The 25,366-nt window shown below is 41.9% G+C and overlaps 1 protein-coding gene and 1 long non-coding RNA gene across 2 annotated transcripts in view; one reads left to right on the plus strand and one right to left on the minus strand.

The window, feature by feature from the left end:
* Positions 1-25,366, minus strand: part of LOC127456454 (ventricular zone-expressed PH domain-containing protein) — a 177,259-nt gene that overhangs the window by 94,622 nt on the left and 57,271 nt on the right. Inside the window, exons 4-5 of the mRNA XM_051724969.1 lie at positions 24,300-24,463; positions 1,520-1,729 (exon numbers count right to left, since the gene is read on the minus strand). Coding sequence (XP_051580929.1) covers positions 1,520-1,729; positions 24,300-24,463 — 374 coding nt within the window. The remainder of the gene's footprint in view (positions 1-1,519; positions 1,730-24,299; positions 24,464-25,366) is intronic.
* Positions 7,056-22,760, plus strand: LOC127456469 (uncharacterized). The gene is made up of 4 exons (XR_007899843.1): positions 7,056-7,213; positions 21,100-21,195; positions 22,071-22,179; positions 22,454-22,760. It is a non-coding gene; the product is annotated as an uncharacterized LOC127456469 (long non-coding RNA).

Here is a 25,366-nt window from a genome sequence, read left to right on the forward strand (position 1 = left end):
TCATCTCAATCTACTTGAAACGTGACATATTCCAGGCAGCTTGTCTCTAAATTCTGCTATATGGCTGCAAATGCTAGATCATCACCAAATGGCTTGGAGCAAGTCTGAACAGCTACACCATCAGCTGCTACAGAATTATGCTTGGAATAAGCTGAGATCTACACCAAATTGAAAATCAAGCCCTTAATAAACACCGTACAGCAGCGCCAATTGAGGTATGTCGGTCACTGTATCAGGAAGCCATCAACCGAACTCATCCATCAGTACCTGCTCTACGTGCTCTAGCGCAAAGCCACAGCAAGAGAATACCTGGCAGAAGAGGTCTGTCATATGGCAAGTACATCGGGCAGATGATAAATTACGAGACACCGTCGACGACTGACGAGTTACAAGCAATAGCTGCAAACAGAACAAAATGGGAAAAAAAATTGTGTGCCCCTGCAAACCTGTTTGCAGCTGAATGATGATTGGAGATACAGCAAATCCCCATGAAGTGTCAGAAATGTTTTTTATTTCACCTCTAGAGGCCGCTGTAAGACTGTAGAACCAAGCTGTTCGAACTGCAAAATCCTCCAGTGCCGGCCACAGAGGAACACAGTGGAATAAAAAAAATAACTATCAGCAACTATGTGTTCATTTTTCCCGTTAACCGATAAATCAAAAAAGCAACTATCTGCACCGATTAACAGGTAAAACCGATATATCAGTCAATCTCTACCTAACTCTATGTATGATGAATAAGTAATAGGGATACTGGTCTTGGCAAACAACACTGACAATAAAAAATGCAGAATATTAAGGTTAAAAAAAAAAGTAATAGACAATGAAGGAAAACAAGGAAAGTGGAAAAGATTAAACATGAGAAATAAGAAAGGGAGAGCGAGAACAAGAGTGATAAATGAGGCATTTTCTAAACAAATGTGAAAGCAAGCGGTTGTTGCCAGCCGCTCTGAGGGAATATGAGGCTTGTGCAAATTAAAAGACATTAGACGGACAGACAGGAACAGATAAACAGAGACAGATAAAGTGTAAAACAAGTGTCTACTAAACAAGTCCAAAAAGAGCTAAATTCATTTTACGCTCTACTGATTTCACTAGAATGATGGAATCACTCTGATGATGATGCAAAACACTGGAAAAAACAGTCCAGGTTGCCAATATGAACACAAAGAGACCCAAACATGCACACACACACAGTAAAACAATTATTTTTTTCCCCCCCAGCAAAAATATTTGAATATCCTTAAAAAGATACAATTACTTCAAAAGCAAAATTGTGTAAGATAAAACAAGCTGTGTCAGAGAATATATCTTGAATTAAGACTATTTTCTTACCCTATTGGCAAACTGTGTTTTCTTTATTTACGCATATCTAAATTATTCTAATTTCAGTAATGAAACTCTACATGGCACATGGCAGACAAGCAGATTTCTTCCTGACAATTTCTTACATGTGGTCCTGCGGGTCATGTGTAATTGAACATATATGATACACATAATTATGCTACTAAATGCCCACCTCACTAGTCAGACCTACTGCCCCATGGATCTTAGCGATGTGTCCCAGCAACACAGGGTTCTTCTGACCCACATTCCTTAGCATGGACAGGTAGGGAGTGAGAGAGGCAGGGCTAGCCTGAGCAACATTCACCAGCACGCCCAGTGCAGTGTCACTCAAATCACAGTCACTGAGATAGCCAATCAGGGATGGCACCAAAGAAGGCAACACCTGAAGAAAAGAGAAAACATTATTCAGAAAATGAAAGGCATGGGCTAAAGCATGAGAAAGAGGAGAGAAGAACACATTGAAGTTTAAAAGAATAGTTACCCAAAAATGATAATTCTGGCATTATTTATTCACCTTAATGTCTTCCAAATCCACCTTTTTTTCTGTGCGATAAAAAAGGTGAATTTTTGAAGAATATCCTGGCTGCTCTTATCCATACAATGAAAGTGAATGGACAATGTAGTGCAATGACTGGGCTGACAAAAATGACAAAACAAAGTACTCTAAAAGTATCTTAAATGTAGTCCATATGACTAGGGCGGTGTTAATCTCATTAATCAAATTACTGACTCATGTTGTTTTATCTTGCATATTATCTTTTGTTTTTGTCATTTTGCACATTATCATCAACTAAAATTTCATTTTTGTCGACTAAAATGATATGCCATTCAATTTCATTATATGAAAAATAGTGTCCAGGATATTCTTCAAATCCTTTTGTAAATCGGTGTACATAGTGATCACAATTTTCATTTTTGGGTTAACTATCCCTTTAAGCAATACTGATTTGTTCCTTGCTGTTCTCAGAAGCACAGTAACCGGGTATATGGACTCTTCACAGAGGGGATCTAATAAAAATGACTAATATCTCTCTCTCTCTCGTTCCTTTAAAGGCCTGCACAGAAAAATTATGGGAGATAGTAACAGAGAAAGGGAGAGAGAGAGAACACAAGGAAAATCAGTTTAGTTAGATTTATAAATCTGTTACAAGAAAACAGTGACGACCTTAAAAAAGACCTCATATAACAATGACTCCAAAAAAAAAAAAAAAGTAGATCAGTGAAATCTGTGCCTTGCTTGACATTCAGGCCTGACAAAATGTAGTGACTTCAATGAAATGGCACAGCTAGAAACAAATGAGTCACTTCAGTGTTTTTCTCCAGCACAAAATGAATCTAACAACACCCATTTAGGGGGATCCTATAAACCTATCATTTTTCTTTTGAAAACCTTTGAACTGGCAGTGGGGATGGGACGTGCACTGGGAGAGCAGTAGACAATTCCCAGCCTCTCTTTTGCAGGAGGATGTGAAAATCACCAGCTAATCTCAATTAATCCCATTTGCTTCCCAATCACTGTATAAACCAGCAGCACTGGAGCAGAGACAGAGAGGGCTCTATATTCGTGACCACGCTAGGTGCAACGACCGTGCACTGCGTTTTATCCAATTTTTACGAGCGCTAATTCTAAGCACAATTTTTTAATGAAGTGTTTGCGCTGTCTGTGGATGGCACAAAGCGCAATTTGCTATTTTCCAGAAAATTAGGTCATTGCTCTAAGACGTTTGAGAACCACGTCTATTCTTGGCGCAAAGTCTTAAATCAGTTCCTGCATTTGCAGTTTGGGGATTCCACCAGCAGATGATATCGAAGAGTTATCGATCATTTTTAATACTAACCATGATTTGTATGCCAGTAGATCAATATGATTAATTATACTTACATTATTTCTAATTTAACATGGAATATATCCAATTAGTACTGACGAGCACCACATTTTCCATGTGTATATAAGGAGCATGTCACTGTCATAGAAATATGTTTCAAATGCTTCAAGTACATTGTTAATGCGTAAAAGACTGTAAGACACAAATGGTCCGTATTTCTATTTTTCTAATTCATTGCATACAGCCCATTTACACTCGAAATTCTTATGAATGGGCTGTCTTCATTTATATCGATGTCGCTCCACAGGGAATGGAATATTTATTAGGATGCAGATGGTGCAATAACCGGAGAAGAAACTCAGAATTAAATTGCCCTTGACCAAACCGCTTTGTGCCCTATTTTGCAAACCCTTTAACGCCTAAGACTTAGCACATGCTTGCACGAAAATACCAAAACTTCATGGCCATGCCCACTGACGTTGTGGGTAAGATGTATCACATCGCACTGCGCTCAAGACATAGCAGTCGTCTGTGAAATTGATCAAACCATCCATCCCTTAATCCATCCATCCATGCATCCATTAGGGCTGGATATCGATACAGATTTCCAGATTCGATTCAATTCACAAGCTCTCGATTCAATTCAATTCAGATTTTGATTAAATTTGATTAGATTTCTGATTTCAGTTATAATGTCCATTTCGCTTACATATCAAAACAATTTGTTGATTCTCAATACCATTTTCAATATCAATTTGTATAATGTAACTAATTTGAGTCTACAGTGTTTTAAGTTATCAAATAGTTATTCAAGACAAATAAACAGTCAGTAATAAAGTAAGAACAAAGAAACAAATTACAAGAAAAGAACAAATAAAAACAATAGAACAGATACAAATTAAGAAAATTGTGATTTAGGTTTTTAACAGTAGTATCAAGTATTCAAGTACATTTTCTGTAATGGAAAAAAGTCATGAAATTTAACAAAAAATTACTTCACTCTATGGTTATAATTAGTGCTGTCAGTCAATATATTTTTTTAATCGTGATTAATCGCATAATGTGTTGTAGTTTATCGCGATTAATCGCATATTGACACTAATATATATATATATATATATATATATATATAAATAAATAATTACACACACACACACACACACACACACACACACACACACACACACACACACACAACCGGTCAAAAGTTTTGAGACATTTACTCATTCTATAATTTTTTTTTTTCCTTCACATTTTAGAATAAAGTAATTAAAACTATGGAATAACATAAATGGAACTATGGGAATTATATTGTGACTAAACAAAATCAAAAATAAATCAAAACTGTGTTGTATTTTAGTATCTTCAGAGTAGTCACCCTTTGCCTAGAATTTGCAGACATGTACTCTTGACATTTTCTTAACCAACTTCTTGAGGTGTCACCCTGGGATGCTTTTTAAACAGTATTGAAGGAGTTCCCATATATGCTGGGCACTTATTGGCTGCTTTTCTTTATTATTTGGTCCAAGTCATCAATTTCAAAAACATTTTTTTTAATTTTTTTATTAAATTTTAGTTTTATAATAAATTAATATGGTGGCACAATTATATTTTTGTCTACAAAACTAATTTCAAACATTTAAAAATACGCCTTCAGATCAAAAGATTTTTAAGATCATGAGAAACATTTCAGTCAAGTGTTTCAAAACTTTTGACTGGTAGTGTGTGCATGCATCTATGCATCCACACACATTTATTTCCATCTTAGAAAAAAAAAAGCAAAACAATATGTGGTAATACAATGCTTTATTAACATTTTCCAGACAAAGCCTTCCACAATATAAAGATAGAAATGTACTAAAATAGCACCAATTCAAGTAAAATTAAACGTTTCCCAAAGTCTAATTGGGAGTTTGACTAATTGAAAGAACTAGTTTCCCCATTGGTTGCATATTCATTGCAATGGGTATTAATCCCTTAAACTCTCATCCTCCACAATATTAATCTGCCAGTAGATTGTGGCTCTCCGCTTTGTTACAGCAATCGTGAAGCTGCATTCATGATTCATGTCAGAGTGTCAATGCCAGCGTCGAGCGCCGCTTTGAACTCACCTTGAAAAGCACTTGCAGACAAAAACGTCTCATTCTGCGTTTTGGTGAAGATTTGGTGTGCTTCTGTGGTCATTACAATACGCCTTGAAAAACACTTGATTTCTATCACAAGTCCCATCTGGGCTTATTTTGTACATTAAATAGCACTAAGAGCTCCTTTCTCCATAATTTTTCACTGACAGGGAAGCGCTGTTATCTTATTTACTGTGATAACAACCTCCCTAGCTCTATCATAGGAGACAGCATAACGGTCAACTAGCAAGTTACGACAGTACCACCCACAGAATGTCAATGGGACCGCAGCGTTATACTATTTTATGCTAAGCTTGTAGGCTCCTCTTGGTAGAAGGGCTCCGGCGCTGTTGTGTGTGTGGGCGAATTCCAGTTGAACGTGATCATCCCTATGCCCTTCTCACTACGAAGGACAGAGCTCTTGATATGGGCACTGTGAAGGGAGCATGGTATTACAGTTTGAATGTAACCTTCACTAAAAGTCTTGTGAAAGGGCAATTTGTGAAAAAAAAAAAAAAAATACTTTTTTACTATTGTTTGAAACAACCCTTCGAGTGGCGTCCCCCTCCCGAAGTGTGCTTCTAGGGCGCAAAAATGCCATTTGGAAAACACCCTGTGTGTGTTTGTGGTGTGTGTGTCAGTGTTATGACTCCAGGCTGACACATTACAAAGGTTCTGCCCTTCACACCTGTGTTAATGCTGTATTAACGGTAAATGCGTTAATCACGATTAAGAAAAACAAACACGTTAAACTTTAATTAATCGCATACGTTAACATGTAAATTCTGACAGCTCTAGTTATAATACATTAATACTTTTTCAAAGCTACTTAAGTTATCCAGCCAATCTGATTTTTGTCCTGCTGTTTACATTCTCTTTAGACATAAATGGCTGTCCATCCATCCATCAGTGTTGGGGAGCTTTTCCAGTAACAAGCTCTTTTTTTTTTTTTTTTTACAATGAATAGCAGTGTATCGTGACTGTATTCTGAATCACTCATTTAAAAAAAAAAAAAAAAAATCTACAGCTCGTAGCTTTACAGATAAGCGAGCTGAGGCAATAATCAAATGCATTCTTTCTTAAATAAGTAGTGAAATAAACCAAACTTTATTTTTAAATGTTTTTTTTTTTGCAAAGAAATAGCCAATCTGTATGTCTCCATTCATCACCATTACATTTTAATGGGTTATTAATAATAATAATAAACTATATTTGAAATTGGTTTTAAAATTAAAATATAATAAAATAATGCTTTTTTTTTCTAAGATGCTTTTTTAAATTTATCTGTCCATTGCTTTTCATTATGCATTGACATTTCTCCATTTAAAATAATGGTTTGAGCTTTTCATATTTAAAGGGACAGTTCACCCAAAAATGAAAACGCTCTCATCATGCCATCTGTGTATGACCATCCTTTTCTAAACACAAACGATAATCTTTAGAAGAATATCTCAGTTCTGTAGGTCCACACAATACAAGTAAATGGTGATCAGGCCCTCGAAGCTCCAAAAAGAAGATAAACATAACATAATCCATCAGACTCCAGTGGTTTAATCTGTCTTCTGAAGCAGTTCAGTTGGTTTTGGATGAAAACAGACCAAAATGTAACTTCTTTTTCACGGTACTTCTTGACAGCAATCTTCTTGGGGATCATGATTTCAAGCTTGATTACACTTCCTGTAGCACCATCTTGCACTCTTCGCATGTGTCAAGCGTAATCAAGCTTGAAGTCATAGTCGTGTCTAGAGACTGCAATAGCAATATGTACAGTGAAAAAGGAGCTACATTCTAGTCTATTCTCACTGGATCACTTCAGAAGACATTGATTAAACCACTGGCGTCTTATGGATTTCTTTTATGCTGACTTATGCTGACAGCAGAAGAAAGAAAGTCATACACATCTGGGATGGCATGAGAGTAAGTAAATTATGAGAATTTTAATTTTTGGGTGAACTATTCCTTTAAAACACTTCTCCCACATACACTTTATTTTCTTCCTTCTATACTTCATTATCAGCCTTTATCGCTCTCACAAATTCTATCACACTTTCCCTCTTTCTGAATTCCCCTTTCTGTGTCATCAACAGAATGACTCATAAGCTCATGTCTCATATCCTGTCCTTTAATCTTAGAAAACCACCAATGAATGCTGGTATTTTCAATGAGAGATGTGCATGCACTTGTTACTCAGTGCAATCAAAGGAGTTCCTTATGATGATGTTTGCATTCTTTACTTCTGCATCTGTATGTCTGGCAGACTGCCTCCCACCATCCCAGAAGAAATACAATTTTAAAACCCGGATGACTGCTTCTGTTCCTGTTAGAAGTGTGGTTTCCCATTTTCTTTCCCTTCACTGCAATGGGTTAGGATGTGTTTTGTAATAATTCCCCATCCGTTCCTCAGATGTACAGCTGTGATATTGCCAAAGGTGTCAATCATCAAATTGTCTGACCATGTTTGACCTTGTCCTGCAGATGTCTGCTTTTATTACAACAAATGCTAAATCACTCATTCTAGCTCATTTATGTATCCAACACTCCACTCCCATGGTGACCTTCAAATTATTTTTCTGTTTCCCAGAATAACTCACCTTGGCTACATTCACGCAGTCAGTGTTTTAAAATTACGTCTGAAGCTTTTATATTATATACACGGATGAGCCAAAACATTATGACCACCTGCCAAATATGCTGTTGGTCCTCCACGTGCCGCCAAAACAGTGCACACCCGCTGAGGCATGGACTCCACAAGACCCCTGAAGGTGTCCTGTGGTATCTGGCACCAAGACATTAGCAGCAGATCCTTCAAGTTCTGTAAGTTGCGAGGTGGAGCCGCCGTGGATCGGACTTGTTGGTCCAGCACATCCCACAGATGCTCAATCAGATTGAGATCTGGGGAATTTGGAGGCCAGAGCAACACCCTGAACTCTTCCTCAAGTTCCTCATACTATTCCTTAACAATGTGTGCAATGTGGCAGGGTGCATTATCTTGCTGATGGAGGCTACTGCCTTAAGGGAATACCATTGCCATGAAGGGGGTGTACCTGGTCTGCAACGATGTTTAGGTAGGTGGCATGTGTCAAACTGACGTCCACGTGAATGGCCGGAACCAGGGTTTCCCAGCAGAACATTGCCACTCCCTCCACCGGCTTGTCGTCTTCCCACAGTGCATCCTGGTGCCATCACTTCCCCAGGTAAATGGCGCACACATAGAAAGCTGTCCACCTGATGAAAACTGGACTCATCGGACCAGGCAACCTTCTTCCACTGCTCCAAGGTGCAGTTCCTTGGGCGCCCCACACCCTGTTGCCGATTTGTGGTTTGTCCCTCCTTGGACCACTGTCTTTTTAAGATATTTTATTCACTCATTAGTTTTTAGAAAATATCACCTCTTTAACTACCAGTGTTGGGCAAGCCACACAAACTTTTTTTTACTGTGACGAGGAGGAGGGCGGCCGGCAGCGAGCCCCTCCTTCCCTCGCGGAGGGTGGCCGTTCCTCTGCGTCCAAGCGGCTGGCAGTGACTCCTCCGTCCACCCAACGGAGCAGCCGCTGCCGTCCACTGAGGGGCGGTGGAGCCGCTACCGGCCGCCAAAACACGGAGGGGTGTTCCATCCACCAGGGGTCAGAGGACTCACTGCTGTCTGCCCAGGGAGGCAATGTAACAGTTAAAGGTCGGGCAAGGAGGAGGCGGGAACCGGACGGGAACGGCTCTCTCTCTCCCGGACTGTCCAATCCGGCTCGTCTTTATCCCTCTCCTCGGCTGATTAGCCCAATTGGGGGCCGGGTGTGCGCACTCACTGCCCGGCCCCACCCTCCTCCTCGTCACATATCTTGCAAAGCTACCAACTAGGGCTGCTCGATATAACAAATTTATCAAAATGTCGCAAATGTACATATTGTGATATGCCATGATTTTAATACAATAACTGATGCAGATGACGCAGATAGCAAAGAATAGAGGGGGCATACGGTTTTCACTTGGTGTGTGTGCATTCAGTATACATAGGCGCCGGGGCTCAAGATATTCCCCATTCATTTTCTCCATTGTCATTTCAACATTAATGGACTGGGCATTTACAAGAAAGAAGACACATTTCACTGTATCTTTCAACATACTCAGATGTTCATTCATGGTTTCTTTTTTTGTGCTTTAAGTTGGAGAGCAAGAGCATTGTGTCCCTCTGTTTGAATGGGCAACTACCGCAATCTGTCACAAGCACCATTAAAGAGCATGAAAACAACATTTATTGTTTTAATTATGACATCATTTAAAAGCAGAGATTAAAATCGTGTTTCTCCAAAAAAACGACGTCTAACTCAAATTATGGAGTGCGTCAAAATGTGTGCATGTGTAGCTGTAACTGGCGCTAACCTGTGCTTGCATTCTGTGTGTGTGTGTGTGTATATAGTAGATAATGAGATGAGGCAGTATAAAAAAAAAATAAAAAAAATTCAAAATAAATGTACCACACTGAATTAACTAATTTTGAAATAAATACGAACATGAAAGTGTAAAAATAATATATTTTACAACACATATAATTTAAGGATATCCTACAATATGGTGAAATTAACTTTATTTTCATATGCTTTTTACAAATAAATACAAATAAATTAATTTTAATATCTGCTACATAGCTAATGCTAAGTTTTGTGACTCAAGATGGCGCTGAGTATGGCTGCTGCGTTGCGAGCTCCAACACAACATGGCAGTGTTTTGTTTGTTTTGTTTACAATTCTTATGTTTTTTGTCTTGGATGTTGTCTGCCTTATTGTCTATGACAGACAAACACTTTTGGACATTGGTTCAGCAATGTCACACCGTAAACCGCACTTCAAATTCCTCAATGCCGACCCGCTGTTTACAAACACGCAAGCGGAGCCCTTTGTCTGGGCTGCACGGCTGCGGAAACGCAGGAGGAAAAGGGGAAACAGAGCCGGCGTTCTCATCAGAGTAAGACGCCACGCAAATCGACCCCCACTACCCAGTATTCTACTGGCAAAAGTTCAGTCTCTGGATAACAAGCTCTGCGAGCTGAAAGCGCGGATCTCTTTCCAACGAGAGACGAGGGACTGCTGCATTATCTGCCAAACAGAAACTTGGATGTCTGCAGAGATTCCAGACTCAGCCATTGAACCCGCGGAGTTCTCCGTGCACCGAGCGGACAGAGCGAAAGACCTCTCAGGTAAAAGCAGAGGTGGTGGTGTATGTTTTATGATCAACAAATCCTGGTGTGATCAGAGGAACGTACATTCTATCAAGTCTTTCTGCTCTCCTGATCTGGAATTTCTCATGCTTCTGTGTCGACCATTCTGGCTACCAAGGGAATTCACAGCGGTCATTATCACTGCTGTGTACATCCCACCACAAGCCGACACAGACCGGGCACTCAAGGAACTGTATGGGATTATAAGTGAGCAGGAAACCGCGCACCCTGAGGCCGCGTTCATTGTGACCGGGGACTTTAATAAAGCCAGTTTCAAATCAGTCGCACCAAAATACCACCAGCACATTAGTTTCAACACACGAGGGGACCGGGTTTTGGACCATTGCTACAAATCCCTCCCCCGCCCACCATTTGGCAAATCGGACCACTCTTCCATTCTGCTTCTGCCCACTTACAGGCAGAAACTGAAACAGGAAGCACCCACTCTCAGAACGATCCAGTGCTGGTCGGACCAATCAGACTCTATGCTACAAGACTGTTTTGATCACACGGACTGGGAGATGTTCCGGTCTGCCTCTGATGATGACATCGAGGTTTACGCTGATAGCGTAATGTGTTTCATCAAAAAGTGCATGGAGGACGTCGTTCCGACCAGAACAACACGGATCTATCCGAACCAGAAGCCATGGATAAATAACGATGTTCGCGCGGCACTTAATGTGCGGACCTCCGCTTTCAATTCCGGGAACACGGAGGAGCATAAACAAGCCAGTTATCCACTCCACAAAACTATCAGAACAGCAAAACGCCAGTACAGGAACAAGATTGAAGGACAGTTTAACACCACCAACTCTAGAAGCATGTGGCAGGGAATTAACATCATCACGGACTTTAAAGGGAATAAAAACTCCGCCATGAACACCGCTGCCTCTCACCCGGATGAGCTAAATACTTTTTATGCTCGTTTTGAGGGAAATAACACCACCCTCGCGGAGAGAGCTCTCGCGGCCGAAGCTACAGAGGTTAGTTCACTCTCCGTCTCTGTAGCGGATGTAACCCGATCCTTCCGACGGGTGAATATCCGCAAAGCTGCGGGCCCAGACAGCATTTCGGGCCGCGTCATCAGAGCGTGCGCGAACCAGCTGGCTGGTGTTTTTACGGACATTTTCAACCTTTCCCTCTCTTTGTCTGTAGTCCCCACATGCTTTAAAACATCAACCATTGTGCCTGTTCCAAAGCAATCAAAAATCACTTGCTTAAATGACTGGTGTCCTGTTACTCTGACCCCCATCATCAGCAAATGCTTTGAGAGACTAATCAGAGATTACATCTGCTCTGTGCTGCCTCTCTCTCTAGACCTACTGCAGTTTGCTTACCGCAACAACCACTCCACTGATGATGCCATTGCATCTACAATACACACTGCTCTCTCCCACCTGGAAAAAAAAGAACACTTATGTGAGAATGCTGTTTGTAGACTACAGCTCAGCATTCAACACCATAGTGCCCTCCAAGCTAGATGAGAAAGCTTGGAGGTAAAACAGCTCTGTTTTCTGGGCTTAAACAGCTCGCTGTGCAGCTGGATCCTGGACTTCCTGTCAAGAAGACGCCAGGTGGTTAGAATAGGCAGCAACATCTCATCACTGACCCTCAACACTGGAGCCCCGCAGGGCTGTGTTCTCAGCCCACTCTTGTATTCCTTGTACACATATGACTGTGTGGCAACACATAGCTCCAATGCCATCATTAAGTTTGCTGATGACACGACGGTGGTAGGTCTGATCACTGACAATGATGAAACAGCTTACAGAGAGGAGGTGCACAATCTGACATGCTGGTGTCAGGAGCACAACCTCTCCCTCAATGTCAGTAAGACAAAGTAGCTTGTGGTGGACTTCAGAAGAAAAGACAGAGAACACAGTCCCATCACCATCAATGGAGCACCAGTGGAGAGAGTCAGCAGCTTCAAGTTCCTGGGTGTCCACATCACTGAGGAACTCACATAGTCCATCCACACTGAAGTCGTTGTGAAGAAGGCTCATCAGTGCCTCTTCTTCCTGAGATGGCTGAGGAAGTTTGGAATGAACTGCCACATCCTCACACGGTTCTACACCTGCACTGTAGAGAGCATCCTGACTGGCTGCATCTCCGCCTGGTACGGCAATAGCACAGCCCACAACCGCAAAGCCCTGCAAAGGGTGGTGCGAACTGCCAGCCACATCATCGGAGGTGAGCTTCCCTCCCTCCAGGACATATATACCAGGCAGTGTGTGAAAAAAGCTCGGAGGATCATCAGAGACTCCAGCCACCCGAGCCATGGGCTGTTCTCACTGCTACCATCAGGCAGACGGTATCGCAGCATCAGGACCCGCACCAGCCATGACAGCTTCTTCCCCCAAGCAATCAGTCTTTTGAACTCTTGATCTCCCACGATCAAAATACATCAGCACTGCACTTTATTACTCTTACTCTTATATCTCACACCGGACTGTCATAAATTATATTATTATTATATTATATTCTCTCTTAACAACTGACTATCAACCGACAGCCTGAATGTCAATACAGTACAATACAACCTACTGTACATTCTATATATACTTTTTTTTATTGAATAATGATATATTGATCATAAATTATATATAATCTATATTGTGCGTATTGTATACTGTACAGTGTATGTTATTATTTGTATATTGTTGAGTGTAATTATGTGTATATTAGATGTTTAAATTGTGTTGTGTTAATTTGATGTTATTGTAAATATATATGTCTCATCACTGTCATGACTACTATGTTGATCGGAACTGCACCCAAGAATTTCACACACCATTGCACTTGTGTATATGGCTGTGTGACAATAAAAGTGATTTGATTTGATTTGATTTGATTTAATGGTAAAACTGTAGGCTACATATTATATGCAGTCTATATTCAATTTTGAAAAATATACAACTATGTTTGGTAAAAATAGTTTTTTTATTCCAATAAACTTCAGTTTATTTGGGCGGTGGGGGTACTGATGTTCCAAGTGCTCTGATGGTGTCACCATAGGATTATCGTATCACATATCGCAACTTCCAACAACTTCTCCATATTGTGCAGCCCTACTAAAAAAATTAAGTTAAGCTAAGCTGAAAGCTACACTTTAGAGAAAGTAGCAAATTACACTACAAGCTATATGCCAAAAGTAGCTTGCTACATTTAAAGGGATAGTTCACCCAAAAATGAAAATTCAGTCATTGTTTACTCACCCCTGTGTTGTTATAACCCCATATGACTTTCTTTTTCTTTACACAAAGGGAGAAATTGTGAAAAAAAATTGTGCTCAGTGATATCATACAAATGGCAGTTTATGGCGACTACCTCTTCAAGCTTCAAAAGAACGCAAAAGTATAATTCAGAAGTCTAATATATTATTTCATGAGACTCATGATTGTTATGAAAGCATATGATAAGGTTTGGTGAGAAAAAAACCTAAATCTAATTTATTATTCAGTGAAAATCTTCACTGACCTTTGAACTTCTGTGCGTGTTCATCACAGGATACGAGAGCAACAGTTCACGCAGCCCCCTCGCGACACTGGGGCGTTCAAGCAAAAACTTGTTTGTTTTTTATCTAAAAAACAGGTCCGCAACAGCAATAATGACAACAGAACACAACACAGCTGCACACAAAACAGAGAACAGAACTTAATGTAACAATGCTGGCACTGGCAATGATGAAGACGAAGACGAAGACGATGATGTGAAGATGAGAGTACCCAAGCGCAGTTTATTTACAAAAGTGAAACCAAAATCCTAACTATAAATGTGAAACATGAACTTAACTAGACTTAAAACTTGACTTGACAAACATAACTTGACTTGGCTAGAACAAAACACATCCACATACATTCAATACTTGACCAAGGACAATGGAAAACATTAGGGCTTAAATACAAGACATGGGAGAACATAAACCAATGAACAAACAGAACTCTAACAAGATAATTAAACAACAAACCAATGAAAACATGACACATGAACATGGAGGGAAAACATGAAATCACATGACAAGGGAACAGGAACTAAACTTTTCAAAATAAAAGACATGAATCAACAAAATACACATGACACTTAACATGTCTGAAGAGTTTGTAGTCGAAGAATTTATGCATTTATGCAGAAATCAAACAGAAACAGAGTAGGACACAGGCAGCCACAGTCACACATTGTCCTAACCTGACAGAAAACGACACATGGTAAAGGGTATATTTTCTATGTTAATCAGAGTTTTTGTCCTAACCAGCCGTGACAAGCAACAGTACATTCTATCAATCACTTGTTTTCTATTTTTTGGCATTGCACGGGGAACTGTGAACTGGCACTGGTCCAAAAAATTTCTCATAACAGTTTATTAAAGCCAGCATCTCATGAGCCGGTTAAAAATGACTTTATTTTGGCTGAGAATGTAACACCTACCAAATATTTTTGCCGGTGGTCTCACTCTCTTCAGGTCTGTCACAAATACTCACAGGTTCAGAATGGAGAAGAGGTGACAGACATTCCCACATACTCCCTCTCACTGTTTTAATGATTCTAAGGCTGGGCATAAAAATGCATAAATTCTTGGACTACAAACTCTTCAGACATGTTTAGTAAGTTCTGTTCTCTCTTTTGCATGCAGCTATGTTGTGTGGTCTGTTGCTAATATCACTGGTGGTCCTGTTGAAGTGAAACAAAATGAGTTTTTGTTTGAACGCCCCAACTTGCGAGCGGCAGCACATCTACTGTTGCTCTCATGCAAGGAGCTCTAAAGCTCGCGTGCCGACTCATGAACTCACACAAGAGATCAACAGTCGGTCAAGATTTTCACTAAATAATACATTAGATTTCGATTTGTTTCTCACCAAAACGTATCATATGCTTTCATAACAATCAATAGTCTCATGGAAAAATTCTGAATTATACTTTTTCATTCTTTTGAAGCTTGCAGAGGTGGTCACCATAAACTGCCATAGTATGACATCACTAAGCAAAAATTCACAATTTCTCCTTTGTGATAAGAAAAAGAAAGAAAGGGGGACCTGGGTAGCTCAGCAAGTAAAGACGTTGACTACCACACCTGGAGTCACAAGTTCAAATCCAGGGCATGCTGAGTGACTCCAGTCAGGCTCCCTTAGCAACCAATTGGCCCGGTTGCTAGGGTAGGTAGAGTCACGTTGGGTTAACCTCCTCGTGGTCACCATAATGTGGAGTTGTGCGTGGATGCCGTGGAGAATAGCGTGAGCCTCCACACGCTCTAGGTCTCCGCGGTAACACACTCAACAAGCCACGTGATAAGATGTGCGGATTGACTGTCTCAGACTCAGAGGCAACTGAGATTCATCCTCCACCACCTGGATTGAGGCAAGTCACTACACCACCACAAGGACCTAGAGCACATTGGGAATTGGGCATTCCAAATTGGGGAGAAAATCCCCCAAAAAAACAACTAAAGAAAAAAAAAGAAAAAGAAAGAAAGTCATATGGGGTTATAACAACACAGGAGTGGGTAAACAATGACTGAATTTTCATTTTTGGGTGAACTAATCCTTTAAGCTACAAGATGCCCAGAGCATACTGTACTGTCACAAAGAATCTAAAAGACTTATTTACATTACGTTTATAAAAGCCATGGTACAGTACAGTATAGGATAGTATAGTATGGTATGGTATAGTATCAATGTATGATTATAAAGTTCATATACCACTGTATTTACATGGTGCTCCCATGTAGTGGTACATGTCCAAAAAACATGGTAATGCAATGGTATTTTTTTATGTGTTTTCATGTAGGGTACTAAGTGTTTTGCAGTCTGCAGTAGTGGTTCACAAGCTGCACGTGTTGAACTTAATAAAGACCAGGTTTGGTTTCCATTGATTGTAGATCCACTGCAACCAACGTTATCTTTGTTCTCAGTGTTCTGCTGGCATGTTGGTGAGTGAGAAACTGCTCAAAATGATTCAGTGCATGCTTAAGCAGGGTTAGAGTATAACTGGATTGCTCAAGACATCACAACAGTGAAGCTACTGAGCCGCCATCTTTGTATTCCCTAACATTCTGTACTGCCTATGGGTCTTAATGGACGGTTGCCCAGTCTGAGGCCGACGCGGAGCTGGCGGCCATGCTTGCCCGGGTGGCTGCGAGCATCGGGCTGGAGTGGGACCCTCCACCCTGCCCTGAACCCTCGTGGCTTGACAATTGGTTACTGGGCTACAGCCGCACCGCTGCCCGCCCCGGTCCCATTCTTCCCGGAGGTGCATGAGGAGCTCACAAAATCGTGGCAGGCACCTTTCACTGCCCAAACCCGATCTCTGAGCTCCTCCATTCTCACTACCCTCGATGGTGGGGCTGCCAGGGGGTACTCGGCGATTCCCCAGGTGGGCAAGGTGGTTGTGGTGCACCTGTGCCTCCTGCTCCGCACCACCATGTGGCCCCACCCGCAGGTACGTCAGACACGATTGTCCCCTTGGGCCCCTCATCCAGAGGTTGGAGGTGTGGCTAGTGCTCTCCAACCTGCCGCAATGGCTGGCCAGGACCATCCGACTCAGCTATGCGATTCAGTTCGCAAGGCACCCGCCCGGGTTCAGCTGCGTCCGTTTCGCCTCAGTGAAGGGTGAGAATGCCGCACCCTGCATGCAGAGATCGCAGGAATGCATTTTGGCAAGCGTCCAGAATCAAGATTGGTTCGCGGCGGTAGACCTGAAGGACGAATGCTTCCACATCTCGGTTTTACCTCGGCAGAGGCCCTTTCTGTGGTTCACCTTCGAGGGCCAGGCATACCAGTACAAGGTCCTCCCCTTCAGTCTGTCCCTGTAGCCTCGTGTCTTCACGAAAGTTGCAGAAGCAGCCCTTGCCCCGTTAAGGGAAGTGGGCATCCACATCCTCAATTATCTTGACGAATGGCTGATTCTAACTCACTCTCGAGACTTGTGTGCGTACAGGGACCTGGAGCTCAGGCACCCCAGCCGGTTGGGGCTTCGGGTCAACTGGGAAAAGAGCAAGCTCTCCCCGGTTCAGAGCATCTCTTTTCTCGGGATGGAGTTATGGGGCTTTTCCACTGCACAGTACAACTCAACTCGACTCGACTCTGCTCGCTTTTTGGGGGTTTTCCACTGTGGATAGTACCTGGTACCTGATACTTTTTTTAGTACCACCTCGGTTGAGGTTCCAAGCGAGCCGAGCCGATACTAAATGTGACGTCAAAACCCTGAAGATCACTGATTGGTCAGAGAGAATTGTCACTACCAGCGTCACTAGATTTGCGACACAGGACATCAACCCGCTAGTTTTAAAGTCAGCAACAGTGACAGCAATATAATTTGTTCACGTGACTTTCGAATTGTAAAAAGAAATGGTCCCACCGTGGTCAATAAACGAGGTGCAGACATTCCTCTTGTTAGCGACGAACGAAACGACGCGAAATGAAAAAGTATTTCAGGAAGTGTCTCAGCTGTTGGCCGCACATGGCTATCACCGGACCTGCCAACAGTGTAGGGAAAAGTTAAAAAAACTTAAAAGTGACTACAGAACCATCAAGGACCACAACAGCTGGAGTGGTTCAAACAGAAGAAAGTGGAAGTTGTTCGACCAAATGGACGCTATCTATGGCAATAGACCGGCGAGCATTGGGAGGGAGAGTGCCCTAGACCCTGCGTTGTTGGAGTCCACGATGGAGGATGGTACGTTTTGTTAGGTTAACTCTATATTCTGCTTGAAAGCTTCACTTTATTTAGTTGACCAGCTACTGGAATGCTTGCTTCTAAAACAACCAGGCCAATTTAACTGTTACACTTGTGTAAAATCACCATGCAACAACTGCTTTATGCAGCACAATGAGCTAGTAGCTAACAGCTAGCGGTCGTGTTATTGTTTATGGTCAGTAATGTTTGTGTTGCATTTAAGATGATGTCACGGCAGTAGAGGCGGCGCAACTAAGACGATCAGCCTATAATTCCACCCACGTTGAGGCGGCACTATACTGCAGTGGAAAAGCAAGCTCAGAAAAGTAAAGCGAGCAGAGTCGAGTCGAACCGTAATGTGCAGTGGAAAAGTGCCATTAGACTCAGTCTCTATGAAGCGCATGCAGTCGGTGCTGAACTGCCTGAAGTCGTTCAGGTGGAGAACGGCGGTCCCGCTGAAGCAATTTCAGAGGCTCCTGGGGCATATGGCGTCCTCACCAGCGGTCACGCTGCTCAGGTTGATGCATATGAGACCGCTCCAGCACTGACTTGAGACTCGAGTCCCGAGATGGGCATGGCGCCACAGCACACATCGCGTGGTCATCACGCCGATCTGCCGCCGCTTGTTCAGCCCTTGGATGGACCTTGCATTTCTGCAGGCAGGGGTTCCCTTAGTGCAAGTGTCCAGTCGTGTTGTGGTTATGACAGACGCCTCCAAGCGTGGCTGGGACGCTGTGTGCAACGGGAAAACAGCCGCGGGCTGCTGGACAGGGCTGCGACTGCGTTGGCATATCAACTGCCTCGGCATATCAACTGCCTCAAGTTGCTGGCGGTACTCCTCGCCTTGCGGAGGCTTCGGCTGGACAACATAGCGATGGTAGTGTACATCAACCACCAAGGCGGTTTACGCTCGTGTCGCATGTCACAACTCGCCCACCGTCTCCTCCTCTGGATTCAGCAGCGACTCAAGTTGTTGCGAGCCACTCACATCCCGGGAGACCTCAACAGCATAGCAGATGCACTGTCACGGCAGGTTATGCTCAGGGGAGAGTGGAGACTCCACCCCCAGGTGGTCCAGCTGATTTGGAGTCGATTCGGTCAAGCGCAGGTAGACCTGTTCGCTTCCCGGGAATCCTCCCACTGCCCGCTCTGGTATGCCCTGACCGAGTCTCCCCTTGGCACAGGGGCGGCTGTCCCCCTCCACCTTGAAGGTGTGCGTGGCCGCTATAGCGGCGCACCACGACGCAGTTGACAGTAAGTCTCTCGGGAAGCATGACCTGATCATCAGGTTCCTTAGAGGCGCGAGGAGGCTGAATCCTCCCAGACCGCACCTCATCCTCTCATGGGATCTCTCCGTGGTCCTGCGGGGCCTGCGGAGGGCCCCATTTGAGCCCCTAGAGTCAGTTGTGCTAAAGGCGCTCCCATTGGAGACTGCCCTCCTGACTGCGCTCATGTCCATCAAGAGGGTTGGGGACCTGCAGGCATTCTCTGTCAGCGACACCTGCCTGAAGTTCAGTCCGGCGTACTCTCACATGATCCTGAGACCCCAACCGGGCTATGTGTCCAAGGTTCCCACAACCCCGTTTAGGGATCAGGTGGTGAACCTGCAAGCAAAGCTGCCCCAGGAGGGGGCAGACCCAGCCTTGTCATTGCTGTGTCCGGTGCGTGCTTTGCGCATCTACTTGGATCGCACACAGAGCCTTAGACGCTCTGAGCAGCTCTTTCTCTGCTTCAGAGGACAGCAGAAAGGGAGCGCTGTCTCCAAACAGAGGATCGCCCACTGGGTTGTTGACACCATCACTTTGGCATACCACGCCCAGGACGTGCCACCCCCCCTTGGGGCTTCGAGCACACTCCACCAGGAATGTGGCAGCCACCTGGGCCCCGACCAGTGGCGCCTCTTTAGCAGACATCGGTACAGCAGTGGGCTGGGCAACACCCAATACCTTTGTGAGATTCTACAATCTCCGGGTTGAGCCGGTTTCGTCCCGTGTGTTGTCAGGTATGAACAGGTAAGTATGCAGGACAACTGGCCGGGTGTACCGCTTGTGTACAGCGCTTTTCCCCTCCTGGAGGGGGAGACGTGCACTTTTTACCCCCCAGCTGAGTTCACGAGGCCGTGGACCCTGGATGTCCTTCCTCCTTAGCCCTGTGGCAGGCAAATTCACAGAGAAATTCGATGCCGGCCCAGTATGTGTGCTAGTAGGCCCTGTACTGGGGTAATTGCTCCACATGCGCTGGTTGCCTGTGAGTAACCCCGTGTGATGTATCTTCCGCCATACGGTTTCCCCGTTGGTAAATCCGCGTCTTCCTTGGGTAGGGTCCCCTCTGCCACCGGTCGCCGTGTTTGTAGAGCTATGTCCCCTCTGGGTAGGACCTACCACGGGGACTTCTCCACATGAGACACTGCTGACAAGACTCAGTAAGACCATGTGATGTATTTCCACACAATTGCCTCCCCTTCGGGCAGGGTGTGATCTCCGCGGTGTCGGATTTATTTGGACTCTCATTTTTTTTCTCCCTGCTTATTCTAAGTGTAAGCGTGTTTATTGCAGCAGCATTACTTTCAGCGGTGCATGTTTTACCTCAATAGAAACAAGTTTTAGAAACTGAGGTAAGATATCAGTAGACATTTTCAAACTTATGTTTTGCAGGCTTTAAAGTGTTTATTCTGAATACTTAATTATGCTTTGTAACTTTTGTTTACGTTAAACATTCATTGTGGTTATTTTTTTTGAATAAATTAATATTAGCTATGTCGCTAACGTTAGCTTAGGAAAAGAACCACAGTGAATAACAGTAGCTCACCAAGTTAGCTTTTTTGGTCAAGTTGGATATCTACTTGCAGATCAACACCAGTGATAAAACTGATGAATATAATGTGGGCTTGCATTAATTCTCCGTGTTTGATTTGTACTTTTTGCAGTGCAGGCCTGAATACGGCCCAACTGGCGGGCATAATTTCTAAAGTAGTCAATTGGAATTGACGAGGAGCACATGGACATTGTAGAAGTTAAACAAGGTAGGTTTGCAGTTTGGATTTCAATAATCATCCCATTGAATGTTAGATAAAACCGGAATTGGTTTGCAACAGGAGGAAAACGCTGTATGAGGAGACAATTGTCAGCCTGGCTTCACTGAAGAGCTGTTTTAACAGGTAAAATAATAGAGTAAAAAAGATTATATTATCTGTTTTTATTTGCAATGTAGATACTTTTGCAACATGCAGTATAACAATAGTCTTATAAAATTACTGTGTTTCTGATAGTTATAACTTTTAATGTTAATAGAACAGTTGACCCAAAATGTAATTTCTGTCATCAGTTACTTAACATTATGTCCTTCCAAATCCATGTGACTTTCTTTTGCAGAACACAAAAGAAGATATTTTGTATTCCATATAACGAAAGTAAATGGTGTGCAAAACAGCTTGTTTTGGTCACCATTGACTTACATTATATGGACAAAAACATTCTTTAAAATATCATCTTGTGTTCCACAGAAAAAGTAATAAAGGTTTACTGGAAGGACATGAGGTTGAGTAAATAATGACAGACTTTACATTTTAGATGAACTATCCTTTTAATGTATGTATTATAAACTTCTCATCTCTTTTTTGTTATTTTTGTTACATATTGTTATAAAAAAAGATGATTATTTTCTAAATTTAATCTCTAGGGATGGGCTTGGCTCTTGCAGAGAGGGTTGCTGGCAGTAGGAACTGATCTTTATATCTTACTGATTTTTTTGCAGTACAAGCTTGCCCAGAGTTTTACTAAGCTGTTTGGAGTGTGATGCAGCACATGTTTTCTTGGCAATGAAGTGGAGCCTGATGTTAGTGTAGCTTCCTGCAATGCACTTTATGAGTATGAAGATGTGATTGTTGTATGGTTCTAGGTTGAACATGTGTGCCTCAAGTTCCTTGAATGCAGAACCACCATGGAGTTCCAGAACCTTTGTGGAGACCCTGGATTTAAATTTGGTGTCAAATTCAGAGATGGGCCTTGTGAGTGTGCTTTGTTGAATAAATCTCTCAGCTGTCTTGCAGACTTTCAGGACGCTGTCTGACAGTCTGATAAGTCCACCTCGGGACTTCATGTCGATCAGTGTGTGTCCAAGTTCATCTTGGGAAGAGCTCTCGACACTGAGTGCTGATAAACAGGTCTTCTTCAAAGTTGTTTTAACTACAAAGCCTGCTATGTACCCCACCACTGCCTCTTTGAACATGGACAAGCTGGGAAGACTTACAGTGATGTTTTTCTCTGTGTCTTCTGTTTCAGGCTGAACGTCACTTTGCCGAAATGCCAGCATATCAGAAGGTGTTGCCTCCAGTACCACTGTGTTAACCAGTGGAGAACAGTTGCCACTAGCTCTGATGGCATGTCTTGCTACCATTCTTTTGAAAGCTGACTTAAATTGCCTTGCTGTGGGATTGTTGTTAAATCCATTAGCAGATCTGTCCCCATAAATCTTCAAATTGTTATTGTATTGTTCAGTTTAATAGTCAATTTTTGTGTATACATGGAAGCTTCTGTTATTGAACAAATATATATGTATGATTTTCTTGAGTGTGCATAAATGTCAATAAACCTCTTTCTGATTATGAATGAACAGATATGGGGATTGTTGAAATACTGATTTATTGATTGGCCAATTATTAAATGCTCACAAGCTGGTATGTACATATTCCAGAAATGAATGCAAATGCATGGGATAATTCCATTAAGAAAAGGTAAATTCATGTATATACTACATACTGCATATGAACTTGTGTGTATATATAATATACTACATTTTTATATTTGGTTCTTCTGGATTTATTCTAAAAAGGTACTGTCTAGTTACAATAGCAACACAAAGCTAGTCGTTTTTATTAACAATCACTGATCTCAGTGATTATAACTTTTTTTAAACTCGAAGGCAGAGAAACGTTGCATCCTGTAACAATCTGCAGATGTCACTATGTATCCTTTTGCTTTAAAATAGGGGTAATTTATACACTTTGATGTTGTATTTTTACTGTTGATTAAAGATTATGATCATTATGCCCACTCTACATGGGGATAATGACTCATTTGTGCTTAATATGTACATAGTCTGTATAAATTACAACCTGTGGGCACTTTTGCCACATCCTTTAGTGAATGTTGTTTCGCAGTTAAACGTAGCACATCGGGTCATCTTGAGAGTTTCATCCGTTGGCGGTCGATGCCCTCTGTTGGTAGGGAATAGTAAGATGGCCGCCAGAGCATCTTACTACTGCTGGCAGTTTAGAATTCTATGAGCAATCCAGTTATATATATAGATCAGTGACACTACCTCTCAACCTATCAATAAAATTGCTTCGCTACTCAAAAGCTACTTGATTTAAAACACTAGCCAAGAAACTACCTCGCTACTGAGAAATGTACGATAGTAGAGCTAAACAATAGGGAAGCTACTGCCCATCACTGTTAACTACACATTGTCATATCAACAACCTTCCAGTTATTCCTCTTATTTAAAGTCTCACAAGCCTTAAGTACACGTAACACAGTAACAATTCTTGGTTCATTTAGAGTTGGACATGACGAAATGAATCACTAGTACTGTAAGTTTTTGGTTCAATAAAAAGACTGGCTGAAAGAGTAATTCGTTGAGGAATCAGACTCCACTGGTAGTGCTGTATGTTTCACACTCTATACTCAAAAGAACCGGCTCATTAGTCATTTATTCAGGAATCGGTATACACTGGTTGGGCTGCATGTTTTGCACAGTAGATTTAAAAGAACCAGTTCATTAATCGTTCGGCAGTCAGACTACACTGGTCGCACTGAAAGTTTTGCACTGCTGATTCACTAGTGGTGGTGTAGTACCACTGAATGGTAGTGCAGGAAACACTGACAGTATTTTGGGACAGTTTTTGTGTCCGCATCGGCGGAAGAAAGCACGTTTGAGAACCGTTAATGGAACCGAAAGTCATGAAAATCATTCGGTTCCGGTATTTGTTTTTTTTGTTTTTTAAATAGAACCTATATTTTTCTCAGTTTCCAACCATAGTGAACAGGACCATTTTTAGCACTCTTAAACAGTATAGAGAATCATATTGTACTTCATTCTTTCACTCACTCATCTACTCTCACTCACCAGTGGATGAAGTTCAGAGATCATCTGCAGCAATCTGAGCAGGTGCTGTCTGCCGGCCTGGTCCAGCTGTGTCATCATCGCCATCAGTTCACGGATGTGCTGGTGAATGGGCTCTGGTTGTCGTGGATATACGGATGGCAGCACTCTCAACAGCATGGCATTACCTATCAAAACCAATAATCAATCTATTGTACATGATCTAACCAACAACCAATCACTATTCTTGTACTGAACTGCCTTAGATGCTCTGGTATTTCCTTTAGATAAAAAAAGAAATTAATTATAGTAAATAACTACAGTGTTCCCACTCTTTTCAAGGCACAGTTTTCCAGGACATTTCCAGGACATTTTATGTGCCCAACGGGTTAAGCAACAACACACAAGAGGCATTGATGTGTATTGTGGTTATTGGATGGTTATCTTTTCTGAATTTCTGTTTTTGTCAGCTTAATTACATTTTAAAATCAAAATCATGTGTAATCAAATTAATTCATAAAAACTTTACTGAAATAAAACAGAATTATTTAAATGTATTTTTAACATAGCATTGCATTATTTTTATAAAGTGCTTTTACATAATACTCACAACAAGATTGTAAACAGCATTGGAGATATTTTTGTCAAATGAAGTGCTGCACAACAGAACATCACAGATGTGAGATATTTCTTTAATACACTGTTATTATTAATATTATTTAAATACAGTAAACATTACATTACTATACAGTAGTTAAATATTTTGCGGTCCATTTAAATCAAGCTTTTATTTTGGATTTTCTGTTTGTTTTTGATGGTAGTTTCTCGCCTCCAGATAAGCAGTTCGCTACAAGGCACAGTGTGATTATTAAACCCCAAAAGTTGAGATTTAATTAAATAAATATAGTCTGTATGTGCTACATGCTTCAGAGCGCTCTGCTCTCTGTCATCTACTACACACATAGAGCCAACGTGATGATCACGTTGCAGTGTTTTCAGTGTGTGAGCGACCGGCTTCACACATTCATTTTTAAGTGTGTAGCACACACAGATTATATATATATATATATATATATATATATATATATATA

This window comes from Myxocyprinus asiaticus, chromosome 18 (assembly GCF_019703515.2).
Source record: "Myxocyprinus asiaticus isolate MX2 ecotype Aquarium Trade chromosome 18, UBuf_Myxa_2, whole genome shotgun sequence".
In the NCBI taxonomy this organism is placed as follows: Eukaryota; Metazoa; Chordata; class Actinopteri; order Cypriniformes; family Catostomidae; genus Myxocyprinus; species Myxocyprinus asiaticus.